Source organism: Candoia aspera, chromosome 7, assembly GCF_035149785.1.
Source record: "Candoia aspera isolate rCanAsp1 chromosome 7, rCanAsp1.hap2, whole genome shotgun sequence".
Taxonomy (NCBI): Eukaryota; Metazoa; Chordata; class Lepidosauria; order Squamata; family Boidae; genus Candoia; species Candoia aspera.
Window position 1 is genome coordinate 61,925,804 of NC_086159.1, and position 19,998 is coordinate 61,945,801.

At 39.7% G+C, this 19,998-nt stretch overlaps 1 protein-coding gene across 1 annotated transcript; it reads left to right on the top strand.

The window, feature by feature from the left end:
• Nucleotides 1-15,718: 15,718 nt before the first annotated feature.
• On the top strand, nucleotides 15,719-16,456 carry LOC134500734 (tetraspanin-7-like). The gene has a single exon (XM_063308102.1). The coding sequence runs from the start codon at nucleotides 15,719-15,721 to the stop codon at nucleotides 16,454-16,456; it is 738 nt and encodes a 245-aa protein (XP_063164172.1).
• The last annotated feature ends 3,542 nt before the right edge of the window (nucleotides 16,457-19,998 follow it).

Sequence of the window (19,998 nt, forward strand, 5' to 3'; positions counted from 1 at the left end):
AAACCAGAGAAAATCCATATAATGAAATTCCAATTTTCCCTTGTCTCCAGAGAAATATCTGAACCTACTTAATCTTGCTCCCTAGTCTGTTCTTTGTCTGGAAGCTCTGCTGAAACCTGTCCACCATGGGTGACCCTTTTGGTAGAACTACTTGTGGCATAGCTTCCAGCATCATAGCTACACGCAAGCCACCACAGTACGACAAAGTGACAGACGGGTGGTGGCAATCTACTCCCGAAAATGTGCCAATGAAAATCAAAGATTGTAGTCAGCAGTACAGACTATACCTGAATGTGAAGACAAAGATTCTCACAAATGGACCAATAAACAATGTCACAATAAATGGAGAAGAAATTGAAGTTGTCAACGACTTCATTCTACTCGGATCAATGATCAATGCCAAGGGAAATAGTAATCAAGAAATCAAATGATGTATTGCGCTGGGAAAATCTGCCGTCAAAGACCTATCTAAAGTTTTCAGAAGATGTCAGTTTAAAAACAAAGATGCGTCTGACTCACGCCATGGTCTTCTCAATTGCCACACATGCCTGTGAAAGTTGGACACTAAAAAAGAAAGATAGAAGAAGAATTGATGCAGTTGAATTGTGGTGTTGGCGAAGATTATTGAAAATACCATGGACTGCCAGAAGAACAAAACATCCGTTTTAGAAGAAATACAACCAGAATGTTCTCTAGAGGCGAAGATAACTAAGCTTAGACTCTCATACTTTGGGCACATTGTCAGGAAAGACCGATCGCTTGAAAAGGACATCATGTTTGGTAAAGCTGAGGGCCAGCGGAAAAGAGGAAGACCTTCAGTGCAATGGATTGATACAACTATAGCAACAATGGATGCAAACATTGGAACAGTCAGGCATACGGCGCAAGACCGAACAGCATTTCGTTCTGTTATACATAGGGTCGCCATGAGTCACAACAACTCTATGACAACTAACTACTTAAACTTATCTTTAATTTATTCAGATTCTGTTTTGTATTTTAAAACGATCTATACAAATGACTCATTCTACCTTTACTTTTTCAGACTGTGGCCTAGTCCATTACAGCTAATTAGTTTTAACATATTTCAGTTGAGTTTGAAAGTTTTCAAACCATGGGTGATATGACACTTAATTTTCTCTAAGTCACCACATTGATTCATCTAGAAAAGGATTTTTAAAATTTTAAATGTTAAAAATTTAATTGCTTCAAGAACCAGTCTGATATAGCGGTAAAGGCACTGGTCTAGGAACATGTTCAAGTCCACCCTCAGACACTGAAACTCATTTTGGGACAGTCACACTCTTTCACTTCATTGTTCTGTGGAAAAATGGAGAAGACAGATCCTATCATTTACATATATGCCATCCTAATACAATATGCTATTTTTACTTTCACACCACAATCCCACATGATCTAATCGTCTATCTACAAGTTTGGTTTTAGCACCAATTCTATTTGCATAAAATATCCATGCTACGGTTACCATATTTACTACTAGAGTTTTCAAAACAAATGAAGTAAAATATTCTCCCAAACAGATCATCATTTTTTAAAATAAACTTTGCAATCTACTATTTTCAGCTTTTGTATAAAAAAAAATCCCCCCATTGCCTTGGAATTGATCAAGTTAAATCAAGTAAGAGAAGGCAGAAGCAGATCATCCGCTGGTATTTTTTGGTCAATGAAAGCCACAGTAGTATACTCTTTTGTTATACTAACCTGCTTCCACTTTCTCTTATTCTACTGTATAGCCAATGGATAGATCTCAGTGCACTTTCCACTTCATTGACAGGTTTCAAAACAGTGAGTAGTGAAGAGCCAATGTTCACTTCCAGGAGCCAAGAAATAATTGGATGCTGGAATTAGCACCCTATCAAACTAGCTCATCTTCCCAGGATTTTATGCAATCATCTGATGTGCTTTTCAGTCACTGTGAAACCTGTTAGACTACAATTCTTCAACTTAAGATTGCACTTAAGGAAAGAACTAAATGTTACTTCATAAAGTACAGACAGAGTAAGCTCACCATATGAACTTCTTGTACTTCATAACGTACAAGAGGGGACTAAATACTTCATCTTAATAATGTATATTTAGTCAAAGGGTTAACTCTGGATCCTTAAATGCAGGAGACAAATATGTATGTTTATCTGATGTGTTAAAGCAGTGTTCTCCAACTTGGTGCTGTCCAGATATGTGGGACTACAAGTCCCATTAATGCCAAGATGACTACTGGCCAGAAATGACTGGAGTTGTAGTTCTTACATATCTAGAGAACACAAGATTGGAGAAAGCAGATTGTAATGTACCACATACAACACACATGAATTTCCAGGACATGGTAAAAGCATGGTAATTTTTCCCCAATTATTAAACCAAAGAGTTTGGTATCTCTTCTATAAATCTGAAACTTTTTCCAAATGTCCATATATTATTTGATTAAACAGGCCAACCTGCAGACTATCCACTTCCAGGTGAATTTCCAACAATTACAGTTGACCCACCTTCATTCAAGACTTAGTTGACCCACATCCATGCAGGAATTAAGACGATGAGGGGTAAGTGCGTTTTCAGAGTGTTTTAGCTAGGTCAGTTTTACTGGAACTGGCACAGAAACTGACAACATCTTGATGCAGAAACACCAGAAAAGTAAATTGTACTTATTAATGAGGATATTTGAATGAATTACGAATAATTATGTTTGGGATAAGCACAATTTTTACACTGTTGAGTAAGCAACTTATACTGACAGGACAAATAAACTTATTAAAGCCACTTTCACCAATCTAGGACATATTTGGCCCGTACTTCCATAAAATATCCTTTGTATAAGCAATATTTTCTGATTAACTGAGCTGTTAAATGTGTTTCACTGACTCAAACCTTCCTACATAGTGTCAATTAGATAGTGACCTGTTAATGTTCAGTAATTTACACAGGACAATATACTAGAAACTGTATCATGAACCACTGCACATTAATATGGCCAGAAAGGTCGCAATAGTTTTGGGCATAACAAAGGATAGGAAAGTCAAACCCTGGAATTAGATCACATGAGATTGCCTTCTATCCATGTTAAGTTGTATCTAAAGCTGTTTTAAGCTACTGTATATTACTTTTAGCATAACATTTATGAAATAGAGCATGGGCAGGTAGCCAATTTGATATTAGATAGTTACACGTGCATACACTATCATTAAAATGATTTTTAATGATAGTGTAAAGAGTCCCTTTTGGGAGATGGGCGGTGATAAATTTGATTAATAAATAAAATAAAATGCCACAATGTTAAAAGATGATACAGTATTTACATAATATTCTCATGCCACTGCATTAATAACCCAAATAACTCCAAAACAAGCCTCTGTTATCACAATGGAAAAGTTATTGTAGTAAGGGGATGAGACCTTAAATTTTTTGGAACATGACATTAGTAGTAACATGAAATTAAATGCATATTGTTGTGTTACAATCTGAATTTTGCTCCAACTCAATTCCTTCCACAAGCTGCGTCACTGACAATTTATACATATGGCTGAATAGTGACTGCCTTCACCAAAAATGCTGTTACTACAGGGCAAAGGGAATTACACACCAACAAAAAGTGCAAAAGTGTGCTCTGCCCCATCTCCAGCAAGCAATGTAAGTTGCTTTTCCAGTTTCTGCAAAATAGCAAATATATGGGGAGAGCTAAGAATAGGCAGATAAAGTCCCTTTACATTGTCACGCTTATATTGTAATATTGTCATTTTCTATCCTTGCTGGGAAAAAAAGAGAGGCCCAGAAAAGTTTTCTACAATTCAGACTCCCCAGCGCCATATGCCATTGCCATGTTCCTTTGCACAACTTTCCAATCAAGCTGCCTCGTGGGAAAACCCCTTAAGAGACTTTTACCTAGATAAGTTGGGAGATGCTGGGAAAAGAAGAAAAGTTTACAAGTACAACAAGCAGACATCCCACCATCAAAATAAAGCAAAGCCCGTTTGTTCAGAAACTCCTACCCGGATAAAAAGAATAAGAAGATCACTTTCACACCTCCCACTCTTTCTTCCCCATTTGGCCATTTTGGAGAAAGGACGGGGAGGGGGGTTGCCTGAAAATTAAACCGATTTTGTCCCTATTGCACCGTCAAAGCCTTGCCAACGACATGCAGTGGACAGACCAGGAGCGACTCGGCCAACTCCGTGCTGCTCCCAGCAAAAATTAAGCAGGAAATACTAACTACCTCGCCCCTTACTTACTTTCCAAGCTATGCCGCTCCCCGACAAGGGAGAAGCCTTGTGCGTAGGAACCACCAGCTGAAACTCAAAGCTGTTCCGGGACCAAACTTAGAGAAGAAAAAATCCCCAAAGGGAAAACGAGTCCTCCAGGGACTCGCGGCAGATTAGTGTGACAACACGTTGTATTAGTCATTCATATGGGGAGGTGGAGAGGGGGGGAAAAGTGCGCCGCGATGCATTCTGGTAGCTGTAGTTCAGCCTCGCTTCCTGCTCCTCTCTCCTGCACGGCAAAGGGAGGAGAAGAGAACGATCAACTACAACTCCCGAGGTGCAGAGCAAGGCGCATGTGCTGTGGCTGTTGGCGCGGAGGCTGGACCGCTTTCGCGTTGGAGCTCCTCCGTGGGAGGGTTCCTGCATGGGCGGGGATGCGCCCTGCAAGCTGCAGTTTTATTTATTCGTCGAATTCGATGTATAGATCCGCCCATCTCTGGGTTTGGGAGTTTTTCTCGGCTATCAACTTCTGTAGAGGATTGTTGGGCAAAGTAGTGTTTCTAACCGTAGCAACTGTAAGATGTGTTGACTTCAACTCCAATTTCCCAATGGCTGGGAAATTCTTAAAGTTGCTAAGGTTGAGAAACACTAGGGTATTAAGCATTACAGTGTTGTGATACCTCTGCTCCTTGGCCTCTCTTAGTTTCTGTTAAACCAGTGGAGTTTGCTTGGCCTGCAAAACTCCAGGCAACCACTGGATGGCATCAGAAAGCTAGAACTTTCCTAGAAATCATCTGGATTTGTGCAGGCCAGATCTGGTAGCCCCAAGTGTGTTCCTTTTAACAAACGAGGGTAGGATTGTAGGTGTCCAACTGGAGATGGTGCAATGACAGAGAATAAGATGCAATCCTAGACATGGATCTCATTGAGCTAAGCCTTCTAAGCCACTTTGGGAATTTAACACCAAGAAAGGAGAGTCAGTGTGTACGTCCAAGACTAACACATATATTGTGGCAGATGACCTCCACTTACCACTTGACTCCATAGAGGGGATTTCTGTATTTATGTCCTTTGGGAGGAAGAGGTGGTGACCTAAACAGGCCAGACAGAAACGGGATGTGAGAGATGTAATGCAGCTGCTGAGGTTCCTGTAAGACAAGCTGTCTCAGTGTGATGTGAAGACTGGAATTTCCCCCTTTCTCCCCCCACTTTCCTACATCTAAGAAAGGTGGTGCTATAATTTTAGATGCATTTATTGTTTTCTCCTTCCAAGTAAAATGTTCTACGTGGGAAGCTACATGGTTCACTTGGCGTGTTGAGAGGACTCTTGGCAAATGATTGCCTTGGTGGCCAATCCACCCACCATAGAAGCCAGACAGAGCACTGAGCTGCAGTCACCCATCATTGTACTTTCCAAAGTTTCTGGGTTTTATGAGGCACTCACAAGGATTGTTGGAAAGCTTGTTTTGCTTTGTAGCATGCTTAGCTTCCTCTTCATTTTTGTTTTCTAATTAAAAGATTTTGAAAGCTCATTTTAGGTAAGGCAAGGAGGTGGCAGGTGACAAGAAACATGGCATCAGGGACAATGTCATTTCCAGGCACTAACTGGAATATTCAAATACTGGAAACCCATTCAAAGGGCAGTTTAACTCATACCATTCCAGTGTTTTCATGCAGTGTAAAATCAGTGTATGTTTTAACAACAAGGACAAGATAAAGGGACTCCCAGCATAGTAGAGATGCAAATGAAGATCTCTGCAGTTCAAAACAGATGCTGGTTGCAGCGTCTGGTAAGATGGTAAGGGACATGAGGAATGGTAAGGCAAATAGGGATGTGAGTTAACTGTTCAAACGGTCCTGATGCCTGGCAATCCCATCTTCTAACGGAGAACTCCCTAGATCCCTGGTTCCTGCAAGGGCCTTTGGGATTTCTAGTGTCAGGTTTTAGGGTTTCATTGGCTGTGAAGTGAGTGGTTACAGTCATTAATATGAATAGGACAATCGATTCTAGGTATGGGAGTATAGATTAAAAGGGCTGGAACAACATGCAGAATAACACAAGGCACTTGGGTCAGAACAGGAACCAAGGACTAAGAATGCTGGATTACCATAAGGCATTGTATACTGAAGGTGGAAAAAATCAAGAAGAGGAACTAGAGTTATTAGAGATACACCAACTAGAATTAAGTGCATCTTGCGCTAATCCCTGGAAAAGCTTTTCAGTGATCTGGAAACATGCTGAGTGTTTATATGGAAAGAGAGACACACTGCTCAATAGTATCTAAAATCCTAGGATAATAAAATAAAAGCAGGTCTACTAATTGCACATTTTTATGGGGTTGTTTTGGTATTCAAAAAAAAAATCCCATCAATATAGTTTGAACCTAGACAGGACATTACTCTTGCCTTAGTACATTTGTAAAAGAACTATCTGGAAATGCTAATAAAAACATTTAACTATGCACTAGTCCATTATATATGATGTGTACTATTTAAGAAGCACATTATTTCATTAACAAGGAAAAGACTGGTTTTACCTAAGGCAATTTATTGATCTGCTATGTATCTATATACTTTTCTTAGGTGAGCACAAATTCCTAGCCTATAGTGACAAATGAAAGATATTCATGTCTAGCTTCATAAAATGATTTTGACAGAAACATTTAGTATCTGCCTTTTCTTCATTGACCTTCAACTCCTGTTCAGGAGACGGAGGACATTTTGTGACAGAGTGACTTTTAACACTTTATTTCCAGGTTCTTTAGAGGCTTCTGGAAGCTTTTCTCAAGAGAAGTTGCCTTTCACCTCTTGTCCTATCTGAACACACTTCTGAAAGAGGATCCAGTGGATTGTATTCATTGCAGATTATAAGTGGGGATCATATCTATGAATGCCCCTTTATCTTAAATTGTTTTCAAGTAGAAGCTTCGCTCTGCAGGGGCATTGTTCACCACATTTCTCCTGGGATTTTAATTTCTTTACTACTGTAATAGGAGAAATAAATTGCCCACTAGTGGTATTGTCCATTGTGATGCATACAAACCCACCATCTCAATTTCTACTACTATAACACAGGTATCCACAGAGGATGAGGGCAGTGATGGAATGTCCATTGCCATGCAAACCCCGCCCCTTACATACCTGCATGTAGTATTGCAACAGAAGTGCAAAGGGGCAGAATGTGCATTGTGACATTATGAGGCATGTTGCACCATTTGGTGGCATGGTAGATAGAAATGGACCTCTATACTCATGTGACACCTCTGCTGCATGAGCTATATTGATTACTAGTAAACTTCTAAGTGCAGTTCAAAATGCTGGTTGCAGTGTATAAGCCCTGGTTATTTTTACATACATACTGTACATACTAATGCTTCACTCTGTTGCTTATATAGAAACCTCTGATGTTGTTCTTCAGGCTGGAGTTGAAGTCTTTCTTTGCTTCTGGAGTCCAGGCTGAGAAGCTGAGGGCTACATTCCTGAAGGAAAAGAGGTTGGGAGTGTCATGAGTACTGATGGTGAGCAGGAGGGGGCCTCTATCCAGGGGGGAAAATGCACATGTAGTACTGAGGAGTTAAGCAGCCATTCAAAGAGACACAGATCAGACCAGCCTTGACTTTTGAGGTTTATCTGTCTGGGTTTTTCCCACGCTTCTTCAGTTTGTTAGGATTTTCTGTCTAATGTAGCAGTAATAAAACACTGGAGACCTATTCCTTGTCTCAGCGTGGTTCCTGACTGTTAGGACAATCTTGTTGTTACGTGCTAGCAACAAGAGGGATCAAAGCTTGAAATAGGTGGAAGACCTTTTCCTTCTTTCTCTGTCCTCTTTTATTTATCCTCTTTCTTTTCTCTCATAATACCTGAACACAGCATGCATCCTCAGTTTTGTGATCATCACCCAGCCATGTTTATAATAATATAAATTACTGCAAGCCTGTCCCCATTGCTGTTACATCAGCACAGATAATGCTAGAAGACATTAAAAAACACTAGTGAAGAAATGGCTTCAAACTCTCTTGCAGGATTCACACATTACACCATGCCATAATATCAGTTGCTTTTGGCTTCATCATCTTGTGTGCTCCCAGTTATTGAGGCTTATTTCACAAACCATGACTTAAAGCAGGGTGTGAATCCCACTTTCCCGTCTCCTTCTACCATCTCTTCCACTCACTTTCTCATCCACCCATCCACCTCCCATGCCAACCTTTGAGTTTTTCTAACATTCTTTCCACTTTTCCAATCCCCGACCCTGGTTGTGAGGGAACAAATCGAGTGGTGGAATATTGTGATCAATGGCAGCTAAATTGGAAAGGGAAATTGAGAGGGAGATAATAAAAAAGGATCAATGGCTTGATACCTTTTCTCTCAGATATGACAACTACCAAGAAATAGAAAGGGAAATTACAACTGGCTTTTAGTGAGAACAAGTGCCATCAAAGAAAGAATAATGTTAAGATTTCCTCTGCTCACACAGACTTTTTCTGTGTTCTTGGGAATAGCCATATTGAGAGACCTAGAGACCCAATCCTTATAAATTATAAAAGACCTGCATTTCTACCACTAAATCTTCTAAAAGCAATGTTCTCAATTTATCTTGTTTTCATATAGGAGAATTTTATTTATTTTTATTTATTAGGATTTTATTTCTAAACCAGGGCCCCCTGGCTTATGGTTCAGCTCATTGACTGCTTCATGAAATTTCAGATTGTTCATTTATCCCCCAAAATTTATTATATGAAAATAATTTAATAAATGCTACTTTAACTAATAGTGCTATGAATAATCATACATACATACATACATACATACATACAACTCAAGGCCACTTTCGCTGGCAGCTGACCATCCAGCTTTGGGTAACACTATCTCACTGCTAGCCACCTCACCTTCAGAACTAGGGACTGGTATGGAGCTCTACAGAGACCCCAAAAGATTAATTGACCTCAATCGACCTTCCATCATTTCTCAACCACCTACTGAGTACTAGACATTTACTGACCCCCTTTTGAACCCCAGCCATTGAGCAACCCCTTGGATAGTCCCTTGGATCATTGGGGTCAATATTGACCACTTTGGGGGACCCTGTTCTAAACATTTCATAAAATAGTATTTGGTACACAATTTGACACCCTAGATCAAGCAAAGCAGAAGCTGTATTTCATTCTTCACTTTTATGGAGAAACAGTTGAAACTAAGAGGGCTGTGCTGCAATCCAGATTCAAAAGGGAAAAGGTGATTCAGAATTGGTGTGGGTTTGCAGGTCACCTCATACGTTCTGAACCACATGTTTCCCTTTGAGTCTGGATTGCAGCACAGCCCTAGCAATTAATACAGCTGGCTTTCAAAAGTACAGTACATGCTTTATAATAGATTAGCCACTAGAAGGAGCTCACATATTCTCTTTGATGTTTCACAAACATAGCCAACTGGATGCAGTTCAGTCTGGGGCATGACAGCGTATGCCATCTCCATATATTAGTTTAAAAAAAGAAGTTGCAATACAAATCATTTTCAGCAAGGGGTTTTTATGAGAAGAGTATAAAATCATCCATTACAATTGAATCAATTTAGCTAAATAATTCAGGAGTGGCAGATAAAAAGCTTCCTTAATATCCAGAGTCGTTTCAGATTGTCGTTCTGGTGGCCATATCTAAAAGAAGTTAGGACTTCGGCAATTTGAAAGGCTGGGCAGACAGGGCAGTTCATCATCCTATGACCTTCTCTGTGATCGCAAATCCTCATTTGCAGCCCTGATCTAGAGGTCTCTTATACATCCTGCCATGAAGAGGTCTGCCTGGTGGAAAGTCGATCAGCTAGTTTCACCCCAAACCACTTAAATTGGAAACCAGTGAAGCTAAGCAATTACAGTTTGCAAAATAAGGTCTCCTTCAAGTTACGCTTAACTCATAGTACGAATATGTGATATATTTAAGTGATTTCTATCAACTTAGTATGTTAATTCTTAGGGAGATTGTTTTATTTTTCTTGCATTTGCTTTGGTATTTAACTTAACGACTAATTAATTCATTGGATGTCCATATATTATTATATTACTCTATATTACTGTCTTAATTTGTTTCTGTATTTGTTTCTGTGTATTTTTTTTTAAATTACATTTTTTTTAAGCTTGACTCTTGGTGGCTACATGAATATATTCATGCAGTTTCTTGGCCACGTTCAAGAAATATTGCTGGTTCTAATTGCTTTCCAAGGATTACCACACACAGAACATACACTACAATAGAGACACAAAAGTGATATCAAACTGGGCTGACTTCGGTGACAGCTTCTTCTGATTTTTCTGTTGCACGTTATTTAATTTTACTTAATCTAGTTAGATACTGATAGTCGGTTTTACAGTGTCTAGTGTCTTTACTTTTTTCATTATAAAGAGGTTATCTGTTTGCTATTCCACTCTTCCATTAGAGTCAGAGCTGCCTAGACATACAGTAGCTCTGTCTGTCTGTCTACTTTGTGTTTTTGTACATTCAAATCCAATTAATAAATCTTTATTCTGTGTTTAGTTTTTAAGCGCAATATATACAATATAATAATAGTTACCATCATCATCATCATCTGTGGTCAGGTCTGCTTTCTTCAGAGATGATGCTGTCCATTGTTATTAGGATCAAACCTTCTTTGGATTGGCATGTTTAGGGTTACCGTATCTGGGCTGCAGAAAACGGGATAACAACTGGAAGGCAGGAAAGAGATACAGGGGAAAAAAAATCTCTTTGCTACCATCCAGTGGTCATCTGGATTTTTGTGGCCCTGAAGATGCTCCGAACATCCCTGAAAACCTGGCTGTTCTCCCAGATTTTGGGGTAGGGTGATTGTTGAACCCCTGTTGGTTTTTCTTTGGGAGATTACATATGAGTTTTCTTTTCCTGGATGTGCATTTTTAAAATTGTTCTTTTTTAAAGTGTAAGCTGTCCCGAGTCATTTGGAGTGAGGCAGCCTCCAAATTTAATTCATTAAATAAATAAACAAACAAACCAAAATAACTGTGGTTTATTCAAGAAATCGTAGTTAGACAAACCATGACTTAACCAAAGTCACATGCTTCCTCTGGCGTTAGTCCCATTATGTTCAATGAGACTTACTCTATAGGCGAGTGGGTACAGTTGTGTACAGCCTTACTTTTGTGTGATAAAAGTATCCTGATCCGCAGAAGAAATGACAGCAAATTAGAAATGCAAGTCTATCGAGAAACAACCCACACCAACCAAAGGATCTATTACCAAAATAACAACTCAACCTCTCACAAGAAGAGCTAAGAACTTTATTCAGACAAGCACCAACATGCTGCAGCAACCTGGAACACCAGAAAAAAGGAAACAGACCGCCTATACAACATCTTCCTACAAAATGGATACCAATACAACTTTATCAAAAAGTGCCTGACCTCTCAATCAACTACAGCACAACCAACACAAGCTATGAAAGGGATAGCATTACTGTACACCAAAACATCTCAGAAACAACCAACAGACTATTACAAGCACACAGCAACACCGTAGCACACAAACCAACTAAAGCCCCCCCCCAAATCTTAAGTAGACAAAAGACCCAGTAGCCCAAGAAGAAAAATCAGGATTCATCTGCAACATACAGTCTAAGGACTTCAACAGCCACTATGTAGGACAGACAGGCAGAAGACTAGCAGAGCGCCTCCACAAACACCAACTAGCAGTCAGAAGATATTATGAAAACTCCTTAATCTCACAACACATGGACAGACTCAACCATAGTTTCAACTGGGAAACTGTGAGCATCCTTGACCAAGCTAAATCCAAAAATGTTAGGGAATTCCTGGAAGCTTGGCATTTGGTCAAATCAGCCTTCGATAGACACATAGAGATAAACCACATTTGCACACCATTCAAAAGAGACAATAAAAAAGCTAAGAAGGAAACAAAAAGATCAGAACACATCCTCCCCAGCACCCAACATCTAGATAAGCAAGGATTAACACCAGACAAACAATCAAGCAGAAAACAATACCATAATCAAGAAACTATCACACCCCCACCAACACTGGCAGGTCAAGCTACTGCATATAAACAGGGAGCAAACCTCACACTCACTTGCACTGATGATGTTACCTAGTCGGGTAATGAAATGTCTACAAGCAAACAACCAAGCTCAGAGAGCACCAAGGACTCCACAGTACTCTTCTCAGTCACTATGAGCAGTAACAGACTGTAATCACACAACTTCCTCAATCACATCAAGGTTTTTTTTCCCCCTAATGGATTGGAGCTTTTAGAAGTAGCAGAAATAACATTTGGAACCAAGTTTTGTAACTTAAAATCACAAAAATTTAGAAAAGAAACCTTTCTGTCTCTCCTACATTGTTCTTGTATATTTGTTAATAAAGCAAATAAATCAAGCCTTGTAACACAGTCCATGGGATTCTTCTCACAGAGTAAAATGCAGAGGGCAACCAGTGTATTATGTTTAGCTTAAAGCAAGTTACGTGTAAATTATTAAACCACATAGATTTCTTGCCTTTACTATGAATAGGACAAGCTGCTGATTTCAAATGCAGATTGAGAAGAATTTTCCGATCAGTCTACGTATTTTATAACAATTAGCAGCATTTTATTATTTTATTTTAAAACTGCTAACCCTGTAATGGAAAAATGGGGAAAACAATCTGTCCACAAATCCATAGGTGACCTTAACCAAGCATGAATCTAGCGTACTTTGGACTTCATGAACCCAGATGCCAAATCAAGCAATTTGACATAAACTCAAAATACAGAATCATAATTTTATCTTAAAGTAATTGTTAAGCCTTCAGCTTAAACTGCCCAGAGTTGCTTTGGCGAGATGGGTGGTGAAGAAATGTGAGGAATAAATAAAATAAATAAGCCTTCAACTTTGTAAATCAGAAAATGTATGAGCTTCCCTTTTCACATATTTGTGCTGTGTACTTATTTACCCTAGCAAATTGATCTTGCTGCTTAATGTGCCCTTTGATATTAATTTCTATTCAGATTACTTTATGGCCAGTAAGTTTCTGTTTAAATAGTTGACTAGATTTGTCTGAGTCCCTAGTTTAAATCTCACAATTTGGGAGTTAGGTTTCATGTTCCAACAACGTGAAACATATAGCTATAGAAACTATAGTGAGCAACTACATGTTTTAATGTTTTTCCCTAAACATGGGGATATACTGTGGAATAGAACCCCAGAATATTGGGAGGGGAAGAAGAAGTCTTCAGTTCTCCCTACACTTAGCAGTCCTATCAGAGCCTAAAGGATTAACACCACACCACCCTAATCCAGATTAAATTCTCTGTTCCTATCATGAAGTAAAAAGAAACTTTGATGTGATCATTAGCTGTATGTTTAGATAAACCAGTACTTTTGATGTGGGGCTCATTATACAGCCTCAGAAACAGGGGCATCTATAGGGGTGGGGCAAAACCAAACCACCGCCCCCTTTTATGTTCATCAACCCTGCTCAGGACATATCCAGTCTGGTTCAAAGATGTTTTCCTATTGAATAGAACTATTCAAGGACAGCTTGTGAGCTAGTAGTTGTGAGCTAAACTTTCAGAATTGTCTTGTAAGAAGATAGGTGGTACATGTGCCTGATTTTGTGTGTGTGTGTGTGTGAATGCCACAAACACCTTGACTGCCTTTTTTACTGTGTACAGTAATAATTTTGCTTGAAACTTAGAAATGCATGGAGTATCAAGAAGGGGATGCTTTCCCTTAATTTGTCTCCAACTACGTTGTTCCTTAATCTGTTGAAGAGAAAAAGCTGGGCTTTTTACAGAATTCTTTGTAGTCTACCTGGAAACACCCATAATTAGCCATTTGTCTAAAACAGTGTTTCTCAACCATGGCAACTTTAAGATGTGTGGACTTCAGCTCCCAGAATTCTGGGAGCTGAAGTCCACATCCCTTAATGTTGCTAAGGTTGAGAAACACTGGTCTAGAACATCCCACTACATTCTGAGACACAGTATTCCTTCCATGAAAATATCCAGAAGGAAAAAATTGGACTGGTGTTTCTTTGTTAGCATGATGAGAGAATCAAATAAAAGCAATTTTGCTTTCAATTCAACCTCTGTAGTAAGGGCGAACTTATTAAAAGGTTTTGGGAGACTCCGTTATCCAGAACTGCTGAAAACTAAATAGATTGCATTGGTTGCTTTTATACTGTATGTATGAAGGTGTAGTTAAAAATATGTAATGTGGGACTACCAGACTTTGGTGCCCAAGACTAATTGTCTGCCCCAGCTGCAAAATGCTTTCATTTTATGAGCTCCCATTAAACAAAAGAGTAAATAATGTCTCTCTTATACAGTACATAGATACATAACAGTGTGGCATAAATCTATTGGATGGAAACATAAACTGTCTATCATCTCTTCTGCAATCCTGTACCTCTTGCCATATATTAGTTGCAGAGGAGCAAGAGTACTGACCAATATCTTGGGGCTTTCTGTGTATTTCTAAAACTTTTCTTAAATTAATGCATAAACCAATAAAGGAAATTTTTGCTAAGGCTGCTTGCATGCTTCTCACTGATCTCCATTAACAGTACTATTGGGTGCATTGTATTTTAAAAGGGTTGACTGTTTTTCAGACTGGGGCATCTCACAGAAATGCATATGATGAAGCAAAAGAGCTGCGTACAGTAACATTTTCAGCACTTTTGAGATGAGGAATTCACTGCTGGGGTGAGTGTTTTGGTGCTGGGTAAGACGTGTTGAAAAATGGTGTGGTCTTCAACTTTGCAGGGGGGAAAAGTATGTTTCATTTAAACAGAATCTTATATTTTGGGATGAGAGAATCAAAAGAAGGCACTATCAGCTTGCTAAGCCAATAAATCAGGGCTCTCCTGGAAGCTGATTTTGCTATGTGGCAGTTCAGTGAAAAGCAACCTCTGAAGTTTAAAGGTTTTCTAGCATCGGGGAACCAGAGAACCACGACAAACCAATTAGCAGCTGGGATATCAAGGTGGGGCATGTAACTGGAGAAACGACGACAGGAGCCATTGAGTGACAGGTTGAGGGCAGTCAATTCTCTGGAATGTTAGAAACAGCTTTTATTGCAAGCCCAGAGTTGAATAAGTCCGGTTAGAGATTTGACCAGAGAGACAGTCCAACCACATTTGTGATGTGCTGGTGGTTCAGCTCCAGCAGACAACTATACAGAGTAACAAGCTTGGATTTTGGATTCTGACCTGGTTGAGCCAGTTACAAGCTCTGCTTTTTCTCTATGAGAACTGCCCTAAAAACACTGCAGCAACATTCACCAGCACAACCTTTTCCTAACTGGAACATCTTGCAGTCTCATTATCGGCATTCCTCAAGAATCTCTGATTAGGCAACCATCACCATCCAGTTCACAAGGTGGAGATTAAAGGTGGAACTCAGGAGCATCCATTGACAGCATTCAGGGAGCACTCTCTAGGATCATCCCTTGGAAGCACCTCAGCAGCACATCAGAAACTCATCTCTCATCATCCGAAAGGTATCATGGCTCTCCTCAAACTTTTTCTCATGGCTTTCAGCTTTGTCCTCTGGGCAGCAGGTCTAACCATGCTTACCATTGGTATCTGGGCCAAGATTTCATTAGGTACCTACTTGATGCTATCGACCAATGAATACCCCCCCACCCCATTCATTTTGTTGGCAGCTGGCACCACTATCATTGTGTGGGGCGTTCTGGGTTGCTTTAGCGCTGCCATTGAACACCGTTGCCTACTGCGCACTTATGGGGGCTTCCAGCTGGCTGTCTTGGCTGCTGGATTGACAGCGGGGCTGTCTAGCTTGTTTTATCGTGAGAGCATTGCTGAAGGTTTCCAGAACGGGCTGAGAGAAGCCATAAATTTATACACCAAGGATGAGGAAAAAGCAGAGGCCCTGGATTCCATTCAGCGTAACTTGAATTGCTGTGGGATAGAGAGTTATCGCGATTGGTTTTCCTCACCCTGGTCTGTGGAGCAACAGGTACCTAATGGCTCCGTGCCTCTGAGCTGCTGCAGGACCCGAAAAGGTTGCCTGCATGCTCCACTCCCTTCTGATGCCAGAGGCATTTACCACAACGGGTGCTTCAGCAAGGTGCATGACTTTGTCAGCTGCAATATGTTCTACATTGCCTCAGCTTCACTCGGGCTGGCCCTCATGCAGATTGTGGGCATTATCCTTTCTTGCCTCCTGGCTGCACGTATCCTGCCCCATGCGGAATCACCTGGAGGGGCCATCCCACACTGAATGGAGTCATGAAAATCCTTACTTCCTCCAAGGCACTGTAGTGTTCTTCCATCAGGTCCACTTTGCAGGACCAAATTCTCCAACCTGCATCTCAGACCCTTTTAGACTTCCCTTGCCCCTTCTAGCAGCTCCAGCTTCTTCAGTGCTTCATTCTCCTCCTCATTCTTCATCCTTCTTATCCTTGTCACCACGGCAAGGTATCTACTTAACCTTGTTCTCTTTTTTTGTAAGATAGAACAATGCTATTTTGTCCTCCAGATTTTTTTTTTCCAATTAGCTTCCTTTTTCACTCCTTTGGTGAACAGAATTGGCAGTCCCTCTGCAATTCAGCTGGAGTTTTTTGGCTCACTTCACAGATAATTAAGCTGTAAAGCTCTTCTCAGTTGGATGCCCTTTTAAAGCCACTTCCTTGTATCAACAGTGCTAGAAAGAACAAAACCTGTTTTTTTCTGGTGTCAGCCAGTGAAACTCTCATGATAACAGTTTGCTGGAGAAGGGGAGTGGAGAGAGACAACACAGATTTGTGTCCTAAATTAGTCCCAGTATTATGATATGGATGAGGGGGAGGGGGTTATAACTTATTATAATTCAATCATAATATATACTATCTTATCGGTGGTGCTATATGGAAGCAAAACATGGTCACTAACAAAGGCAGAAGAGGAAGAGCTTTCAAGAGCAGTGAGGGCTATGGAAAGATCCATGCTGAAAGTCTCTCTCCAAGACCATATCCCAAGCAGCCAGAGTAGAACATGAAGTGGAATAAATGATGTTGTCCATATCGAAAATGGAAGCTACGCTGGGCAGGACACATCACGCGCATGTCAGATGGCCATTAGACAACAGCAGTTGCCGAATGGTATCCAAGAGAAGTAGAAAGACCCATTGGCTGACCTCCAAAGAGATGGGAAGATCCAATAGCCAAGGACTTTGGCCGAACCTGGAGAAGAAAAGCCAGGAATTGAGACAAATGGAAAGCGAGTTGCGACCAGCAGGACTCTGTCCAGTGACAGTCTGGTCAATCGCAGTGATTGAGGTGATAATATACTATAATATGTTCCTTGAAAAAATAATGCCATATGCACTTCCACTTAGAAACATGTCCTATTGCTTCAATAGAGTTTACTCTGAAGGAAATTTATAGCAGTGCACTAAATGGCAACATTCATACACCCATGAAAAATGTATTTGACATCATGTTGTAGATCTTAATTCAGCAACTCTCTGACAAGTAAGTAGTTTATGCACATTATTTCAAAACGTGGTTATAGGGCTTAAGATGTTTAAGCTAATTGTCCTAGCCTGACCACCTGACACATAATATTTTATCTACAGCTGACATGACCACACATTAAGTATGTGGACATCATGGAGTTAAAAATCTGGGACTATTTTTTGTTTTGTTTCATTTTGTTTTTATCAGCAAGTGAAAACATTTTCCTGCTTAGCACCATTATGGCATCAAAGTTTTTCCTTTTCAGCCTGTCCCCATTCCTTGTAAGGCATTTCTTGTAATGGTATGTGGGAAAGGCCTTGGGAGAGTGGGTAAAGAGACGCTGCTAAGTGAATGGTCAGATAAGAGACGGCATAGCCCACAGCTAGATAGTGGGTGGGGTAAGAGGCTCAGAAGACTGATGTTGGCCTCACAGGTTAAACCAGATAGGAATCACAACCAGATGAGCTAATTTTACTTTATTGTTAAACTACATTGACAGAATCTTGCAAGTCTGAAAGTCTGAGCCTCTTGCCCCATTCACTATCTAGCTGCAGACTATGCTGTCTCTTATCTGACCTTTTCCTTGGCAGGGTCTTTTCATCCAGTCTCCCAAGGCATTTCCCACATACCATTACATATACCCATCATCATAATTGGATCCACAGGGAATACTTCCAGTGACCAGCTAATAAAGTTGATAATTTGGCTACCCTCATTTTGAGCACATGGTTTTCCTGTGGTTAACTCTCCAGAGTTAAGCCTGTTCATGTGGTATGTCATTTGCAAATATGGGTCTTTTCCTTCCATAGCAGTTAACAAGAACCTTGGGGCACCAAACTTGCTGATCTGGTCAGAAGTAAGCAAAGTTAGCCTCTTTTTCCTGGCAATTTTCACAGAGAGAAAAAGTGAAATATCCTTCAGAGTAACATCTTGCTATCTAAGAGAGAAGAGGACTCTGAATCAAGGCACTTTCTCATTTTGTTATTTAGAGGGATTCCTTTGTTTGATTCAGTTCCTTTTAAACTACATATTGTCAGATAAGTCGATAAGTAATAATTTCTCAATGACTGGGATAGCTCTGATTGCCCAGACTCTTATATTGTTCTGTTCAATAACCAGGAGCTTATTGTCAATTGTCATTGGTTTGGTTTAATTCAGTGTTTTTCAAACTTTGCCACTTTAATCGACATGGACTGTAACTCCATGCTGGCTGGGGAATTCTGGGAGGTGAAGTCCATATCTTTTAAAGTGGCCAAGTTTGAAAAACACTGGTTTAAACAGTTCCAGGGTAACTGTATTAAATTTATAATCATTAAAATTACTGCCTAATAAAATAAATTAATTTCTTCTATGGTTGCAAACTCAAATGATCAAGCTGAAGAAGGAGAGTAAAAAGGTATAGTGGTGTCATTCAGTGAAAATATAGCATATTAGTTGTTTTTAAGTTTTTTGTGTGACTATGAAAACTGAGGTTAGCTTACAGTACATTTGAAGGGATTTTGTAATGTTTATAGTATTATGTTTTTATTCTTCATTAGCCTAGGGGTGGGCAGCTTGCAATATTATACTGTGTATGTCTAGCAAGTAAATAGCCATGATATAAAGCAATGGTACCTAAAGCTTTAGCATTTATGGCAATTTTTTAAAAGTTGCATTTTCCTTTCTATTTCTATACAATTGTGTATTTTATGTTGTAACACAAGAAATCATAGCTATGTGCTTTTAAAATAAATCAGTGATTTTTGCAGAGAAAACAAGGAGTTCTTTATGCAGGGGAAGTAAATTCATCCCTGCAAACTGCAACTGAGAAATGACTTGCTGTGTGTGTTTGTGTTTGTGTTTGTGCATGTGTGTATGTGTGTGTGTGATACTTATCATTATCCAGGTAGGGTGACAACATTCAAAGTTATCTTTGAAATTCATGATATATGTTCAATTAATTTTGAGATTTAAATGAGGCTCAAAACTCATCTTACTATGAGGAGCAGTACATTTCTGAGCCTTGCACATCCTTCCACAGCTATGTATAGAATTACATATCATACTGTGTTCCCTAATTGTGATTGCACACAGTTGAGTATAATAAATATTGCAATGTTCCCTACTAAGTCTTGTCCAAAAATCACTTTTTCTTTTTCTCTGCACTGATTTAGTGCAATCTTCCTGATATGATATGAGCCAATAAAACAGTGACATCTTGAATGTGACCATTTTACCAAATTTGCGTCTTCGAGTAAACAGTGGTATTATGTTGAAATAGTGAGCAGAGTTATCTCACGGTGGTGGAAAACAGTGTAATGCTCAGTCACACAGCTGCTTTGCCATG